This window comes from Otolemur garnettii, unplaced genomic scaffold (assembly GCF_000181295.1).
Source record: "Otolemur garnettii isolate 467f Iridium unplaced genomic scaffold, OtoGar3 scaffold00018, whole genome shotgun sequence".
NCBI classification, from domain to species: domain Eukaryota; kingdom Metazoa; phylum Chordata; class Mammalia; order Primates; family Galagidae; genus Otolemur; species Otolemur garnettii.
In genome coordinates this window covers 25,837,188-25,844,935 of record NW_003852413.1, presented here as the reverse complement: position 1 = coordinate 25,844,935, position 7,748 = coordinate 25,837,188, and the positions used below count along the sequence as shown (strand labels likewise).

General features: G+C 39.3%; 1 protein-coding gene across 1 annotated transcript in view; it reads right to left on the bottom strand.

Annotated features, from left to right (window-relative positions):
- The window catches only part of KPNB1 (karyopherin subunit beta 1), a 37,123-nt gene that overhangs the window by 16,007 nt on the left and 13,368 nt on the right, over nucleotides 1–7,748 (bottom strand). The window contains exons 7-12 of the mRNA XM_003786443.2: nucleotides 7,334–7,423; nucleotides 6,587–6,697; nucleotides 5,683–5,784; nucleotides 3,413–3,637; nucleotides 1,589–1,780; nucleotides 737–867 (exon numbers count right to left, since the gene is read on the bottom strand). Coding sequence (XP_003786491.1) covers nucleotides 737–867; nucleotides 1,589–1,780; nucleotides 3,413–3,637; nucleotides 5,683–5,784; nucleotides 6,587–6,697; nucleotides 7,334–7,423 — 851 coding nt within the window. The remainder of the gene's footprint in view (nucleotides 1–736; nucleotides 868–1,588; nucleotides 1,781–3,412; nucleotides 3,638–5,682; nucleotides 5,785–6,586; nucleotides 6,698–7,333; nucleotides 7,424–7,748) is intronic.

Here is a 7,748-nt window from a genome sequence, read left to right as displayed (position 1 = left end):
CCAAGAGATGTTTACCTGGTGTCACAGCTCATAGCAACCTCAAACTCTTGAGCTTAAGAGATTATCTCACTTCAGCATCCCAAGTAACTGGCACTATAGGCACCTGCCACAATGCCTGGCTATCATTTTTTTTCTTGCAGTTGTTCGCTGTTGTTTAGCTGGCCTGGGCCGGGTTCAAACCCGCTAGCCTTGGTATATGTGACTGGCGCCATAACCACTGTGCTACGGGCGCCAAGCCCAAGAGATGTTTTTATACACAATTTTGAACAGAGGAGTGGGGATGAACTAGTTAAGATAGAAGAGAAGATTGTATACCCAGCTTCCTACCAAATAGTTTACTTTCCTCATAGCTTTAGGTATAGCTCACACAAAACACTACATGATTAAAGGCCATTCCCAATTTATAATCTCTTTAAACAACTTTTCAAAAGTCTGTTTCTAAATCTGTATTTAACCCCAAGTTCTTTATACCATAGCAAAAATAACAGTTAATGATTTGGTGTTAAAAGCAAATTCAGAATGAACACCATCCTTTCTTATACCACAATCAAATACTTCTGTTAACTGTCAACACTGCAAAATGAAGGGACCTCTCTAGATCAATTACTCTCTAAAAAACAGTAGAGAAATGATACTATGTTCCTATGATTAAGCTAGGTATCTTCCACACAGCTGGCAATAAGGAATTAGATGTGAAGTCATTACCCATTTCTATGGCATAAGTGTTATCAGTTACCTATCTGTGGTCTCTAGGAGCTTCTGAACTATGAGTTCAAATGAAGAAGATAAGCAATAAGTAGCTGGTTCTTCCTGATCATCAGCAACATCTGCAGCTTCATAAGCAGCTTCAGCCAGACTAGAAAAAGCCTAAAATTCAGATTTCATATTAGTCCTATAAAGAACCCCACGGCAGGATCACCCTCATTTTTTCCTTAAGATACCTTGAGTAGTGTTAATGAAATCAACCAAGGTCATCTCTAGACAACTTGACATTTTATAGACTTTTTAAACTATTTATATTTTCTGTTCATCCTGATTATCTACCCACAATTCTCTAAGCAGCATAATACTTTCACCTACCACCAATTATCTGCAACTTCCTTTCTTCTGTTTCCATTCACAGGAAGATTCTTAACTCTACTCTTTCCTTATATGAACTTCCTTCCCCACACCTCCCTGAAAAGGTTCCTAATAAATTACATTAAGCCAATTCTGACTCAGCACTCAGTTCGCCTACGTTCCCTTCCTTCTTGCTACCCCCTTTCAGCAATGGTCCTTTTTGTAGCCAACAGCTCTACCTTAATCAAAACTTCTTGTCCACAAGCAACTCAAGAAAGAAAACCAAGTCTAGGTAATTTCCCTGCTGGGTTACCATGACTGTTATAAGTGGTTTAGGAACCAGTCACCATGAGTCAACTGCTCCCACTGGCTCCTGCAGTTGGCATCTCCCCCACATTTTAATTGAAGAAATTAGAAAGGAGATGCTATTCAGAAAAAGCTTTCCAGTGAACTAGCTCTCCCACACCTCCTACTTGCATGCAAATGGCTCAGGCAAGCTTTTTTTCTCACTAGGAAGAAAATCCCTTACCCAGCACACATTAGAAGCCACTCTGGGTTCAGCACTGAGGCCCTCAATCAGACACTGCAGCAAGGGAGTCAAGTAGACATCATTGATGGCAGCTTCAGGGAGCAGTTCACAAATTCTGCCTACAGTCCAAGCAGTTGTATCTCGAACAACTACGCTGGGGTCTTTCATTAATTCTATTAGGGTGGGCATAGCCTGAAAATACAACCATTGTTGGCAAAACAAACAAAGATCAAATTCATGTTAAATGCTTCATTAGAAAAGGAAATACTGATGGATGGGTTAGTTCAAAACACCACTGAGACACATTCGTAATTTTAAAAGACACGCTTGTAAAATATCTATCAAAATAATAAAAGTAGGTAAAATAAAATATGAAAAAAATCCTATTTGGTTCACTAAAACTCAGTATCGTTTTATTAAACAACAATGACAGGCTCGGTGCCTGGGGTTCAAGTGGCTAAGGCGCCAACCACATACACCTAAGGTGGCGGGTTCGAATCCAGCCTAGGCCTGCCAAACAACAATGATGGCTGCAACCAAAAAATAGTCAGGCATTGTGTAGCAGGCGCCTGTGGTCCCAGCTACTTGGGAGGCTGAGGCAAGAGACTCGCTTAAGCCCAGGAGTTGGAGGTTGCTGTGAGCCGAGATGCCACAGCATTCTACCCAGGGGGACAGCTTGAGGCTCTGTCTCAAAACAACAACAACAACAACAACAACAACAACAACAAAACACTAAACAATGACAACTGCAACAACAAAAATAGCTGGGTGTTGCAGCAGGCGCCTGTAGTCACAGCTACTTGGGAGACTGAGGCAAAAGAACTGCTTAAGCCCAAGATTTTGTGATGCCATGGCATTCTACCCAGGGCAACAGCTTGAAACACTGTCTTGGAAAAAAAATAAAATTCGTATAAATGTTTTCAGTAGTCTGCCCTCAATTACTCAGGTAGAGATCCCAGTTATGATGGCATCTGGCTGTATCCTGAAAGACTGAGTTCCATATACACTAAATACAATTATAATGGAGTCTTATGTTATTTATGATAGCAAAACACACATACCTGGAAGGATATTTTCATTACATAAATGTCATTTTGTCCAAAGTATAGAAATAATCCCATCATTAAAAATTCTGAAGGAATGCTTATAATAGAGCATTAAGTGAAAAACAAAGTTATAAGATGAACATGGCAAGATCTCCAGCCTACTGCATATATATGCACATGGGTGAAAAAAGCTACAGGCTTGGCGCCTATGGCTCAAGTGGCTAAGGCGCCAGCCACATACGCCTAAGGTGGCGGGTTCGAATCCAGCCCAGGCCCGCCAAACAACAATGACGGCTGCAAAAAAAAATAGCCAGGCGTTGTGGTGGGCGCCTGTGGTCCCAACAACTTAGGAGGCAGAGGCAGGAGATTTGCTTGAGCCCAGGAGTTGGAGGTTGCTGTGAGCTATGCCACGGCACTCTACCCGGGGGGAGAGCTTGAGGCTCTGTCTCAAAAAAAAAAAGAAAAAAGAAAAGAGCTACAAGGAGAAAAATTGAGCCAAAAGTATTATCCCTAGGCAATAAAATTAAAGGTGACTTTTATTTTTTAGTCTTTTCTATATTTTTAAAAAGTTTCCAGGTCACATGATTTATATAATTTTTAAAAAGCCAAGAAATATATATTACTTTCATTGACAGCATACAATTATCTAGAAATAATCTTGTAACCTTTGTGGATGACTACCATTTTGTTTTTTTTAAATAAAAGCATACTTGCAAGGAAAAAGTTCAACCAAACAATGAATACCCAACTTTCCAGTGCCAGAATCCCCTGGCTTCACCTGTATAACTAGTGGTTTGAGCTGATTGGGCTCTGGTCCTTCCAAGATACAGCCAAAAGCCATCACTGCTGCATCTCGGTACCGCCAATCTGGGTTCTTGATGTGTTCTTTAATGAAAGGGAGGACATGTGGGACAATATCATCTTCACAGCAGGTGGCCAAAAGCATGAGGCACACTCCTGCTGCTTTGCAGGGGTTCCAGTCATCATCATCATCATTTTCATCCTAGTGAAAGAATGCGACACAAGTTAAGTTTTTGTTCAAAGAATCATTTTTAACTCAAAAGGTCTTCTAATCCCAAAAGTCTTCAGAACTTAAGCTTCAAGAAAGTAAATCAAACATAAAGCCTTTATATTTCATCTCTTCCACAAAGATTCATCACAGTATAGTGTTTGTTAAACAAAATGCAGACAAAGATTACCCTTAGTATATTATACAATAAAAAAGAACAAATTTCACCTACATGCGACAAGAATGAATCTGGAACACGTAGAGTAAAAGGCAGAACAAAAGAGTTTATGTGGCTGGGCGCGGTGGCTCTCACCAGTAATCCTAGCACTCTGGGAGGCCGAGGCAGGAGGATCGCTTGAGCTCAAGAGTTCGAGACCATCCTGAGCAACAGCGAGATCCCATCTCTACAAAAAATAGAAAAATTAGCTGGGCAGTAATCCCAGCTACTTGGGAGGCTGAGGCAGAGGAATGCTTGAGCCTAGGAGTTGGAGGTTGCAGTAAGCTAGACTGTGCCCCCCCACCTCAAAAACAAAAAAGAGAAGCATATGCTGTATGAATCTAGTTATATAAAGGCCAACATCAACCAAAATTAATCTTGGAGTTAAAGGTCAGGAAATTGAGGGAATTAATGTAGTGAAAAAGCGACAAAAGAGGCTTCTAGTGCTAGTTATATTTCAATAAAAAGTTCAAAAAAGAAAAGACGGCCGGGTGTGTCTGGCTCAACACCTATAATCCTAGTACTCAAAAGAGGCTAAGCTCAGGAGTTCAAGACCAACCTGAGCAAGAGTGAGACCCTCTCCCCCATCTCTACAAAAAACTACAAAAATTAGCTGTGTGTTGTGGCAGGCGCCTGTAGTCCCGGCTACTCGGGAGGCTGAGGCAGGAAGACCGCTTGAATCCAGGAGTTTGAGGTTGCTGTGAGCTAGGCTGACACCATGGCACTCTAGCCTGAGCAGTAGAGTGAGAGACTCTGTGTCCAAAAAATAAAAAGGATTCCATTAATAGTTCCCCTTAAGTTAGACTCCAAGGTATATTTATTTTATTGTACCTATTCACATTACATAGTAATTTAAGGTAGGTTGCCTGTTTTGAAAGAATTAAAAAAAAAAAAAAAATGAAGAATGATTTGTTCCCAAACAAGAAAAGCACAACAAAAATATACAAAAGCAAAGACAGTAAGTGAAAAGATAAAAATAGCAACTATAAAACTGAAAGATGAGATGAAAATTTAAAGGAACACCCAGTTCATTTCAAACCAAACCTCTCCCTACTTATCTTTTGAGACTGCTGTATTAAGAGTCATATAATTGCCTAAAAACAATGTATTCCTATGTACAAAGAAATTTTGCAGCATTGTTTCCTCAGAGCACTTTCAGCTCTTTGGTGATATTTCACATGCACCAGAGAGATAAGGTGACAGAATCTTCCCAAGCACCATAGTAAGAAAACCTGTGATGCATAAAGTTAAACTAGGGTAACCAAGACATACAAGAACTTATATATTTACTCATTAGATCCTTATTTTTATGAAGCTTATTTTATCCCAAATCTTAATAATTGATGTTAATGATCTCAAAGGATTAGTTAGAATAGTTTCTCTCGTGGCGTCTTTTGCTAGGATTTGAGTAACTCATATCTGACCTCATTAGCATTTTTAAAACACATATCCTATGAACTCACAAATAGAACAGACATGGAAGTGCTAAAACTATCACATCGTTGCTTCCAACTTTTCCTTACTGCAACTTTTATAGAGCACCTCTCTTCTGTGAGTTTGGATAATGTAGCACTGAGGAACAGCGTGTGGCGTGTTCCTGATCAAGACGCATCTGAGATGTTTAGACACAGTTCTCTTTCCCAGACAACTCAGAGCCTAGGGGATCTTATAGATCCAGCTCAGCTGTTCCTGAGTCATCTACAACAGAACATCAAATAGTTGATGGGCTGCCAAGTTCCTTCATAGAAAGTGTTCCACAGCAAACCCACCCACCCACTTTTAGTAAAATTACAGTTTAGCTAGATTCGTAAGGTCGACTCACCTGTTTAGTTAGTGTCTGTGTGAGGATTGGAACCAAATATTGTAGTGCTCCCTTGGCATAAAACTTGCTGGTGTGCTCAGGGGGCCGTCCTTGTTCTGCTGCCTAAGGAGAAACATAAAGCAAATTCTAGATAAAAGCAAGCGAGCTACAATACTCAAGGCATCCAACAAGAGCTGGCCAGGAGCATGTATCAGAAATATACAAAAACAAATAATAATGTGATCTTTGGAGATGCTCCTTTTTTGGTCTATTTTAATGAGATTCTTTTAGGTGATACATGTATGTATCATCTACCTTAAAGGACCAAGGCGACCATAAGTATTGTATTTTTTTCACAAGTTCAATTGGTATTATCAACCTAACATAAATGTTCTTTGGATCAAGAGATTCACCATATTTACATAAGGATACCAAAAATAAGACTGTGTTTTCTGAAATGCATAAAGACAAAATAAGTTGGGAACAAAGCTCAAATTCAAAGATTCTAAGTGCAAAACTATCTTTTTCCCAATATGATTCCTTTATCCTAGTTACTAAACTATCAATTATGAACCCCAGGCTTACAATAGGACTTCCAAAGGGAAATCAATTCAGCATCAGGTGTCACCTTAGTAAAATGACAGCCTGCTGCCCCCTTGTGTCCACAGTACTGTCAGTATTTATAGTAAATCATGCTGGCCTGATAAATAAAAACATGAGATGCCTCATTACATATCTGTCTCCTTCATGAGAGGCTTTGCTCAGCAGAAAAAAAATCAAAATCTCTACAAATAGAGATGCCCTCTAAGCCAAGTCAGAATAAAGCTTTTCCAGAAGTACAATACTATATAACCACATATGAGCTATATCCCAAAGCCTAGACAGAATAGCATTCCCAATAATACTGATGCTCTCCCCAGCTTACCTCTGAGGCTTCAATGGCCAAATCCATTTCCTCATCACAAACATTGGACCAGAATTCTATCCCTTGCAGGGCCACTTCATCAATGTCACTTTTCATTGCTTCAATTGTGATCTTAAGAAAAAAATATGACACCTCAGACTCTAATTAAGTATTGATTCAGAGATCCTCCTCTTTTTTAACCAGACTTTCAAATTTCAAAAATATAACATATAATAGCTAAGTCTATAATGAAAGGTAAAAATAGGTAACATTTTCTTTTCCTTTCTTTTGAGACAAAGTCTCACTCTGTTACCCTGGCATCACAGCTCACGGCAACCTCCAACTCCTGGATTTGAGCAGTCCTCTTGCTTCAGTCTCATGAGTAGCTGAGACTACAGGTGCTGGCCACAATGCCCAGCTAATTTTTCTATTTTTAGAGACAGGGTCTTGCTCTTGCTCAGGCTAGTCTTGAACTTCTAAGCTCAAGCAATCCACCCCCCTTTAACTTCCCAGAATGATAAGATCACAGGTGTGAGCCACTGGCACCCAGCCTAGAGAAAAGATTTTGAAGATGTACTCTCTATATATACACACAGATAGCACCAGTTTTCTTGGCACACCAGTGATGAGTTTAACACAATACTCAGACTCAAGGAATTTTCTTGATTTCATAATATTAAGTAAAAAATAACAGACCAAACAGCAACTAAGAATGATGGGCTCTATGGTTAGCTATAAACTCAAATCATATAAAAGAAAAATACTTACTGCAAAAAGAGCAGGACCCATATATGTTTCCATATACTGATAATATAAGGACATTATCTTCACCAGATTCTGTAAAGCAGCCACTCGTACCTTTTATGAAGAGCAGATTAAATAGTTGACTAAAATAATAATGCAATCTGACAAAAGTAGAGTCAAATGGAAAAATAGCACCTTAAAGGATTAATCAAGGTACACATAGATTGTTATTTCCCTAAAATTCATCCTGCCATTTAATTCTTTTACCTCCATATTTACTTTTCCACTCCCCTTTTTTGCTTTAAAGGTGCATGAGGAACACACAGAAGGACAACACTCACTATTGCTATTTAGGAAGAAGAAATACTGCCACCTGCTTGAAGGGTCAGATTTAAGATTATACCAATAATAAAGCTATTTCAAAGGCTACAGGTGAAAA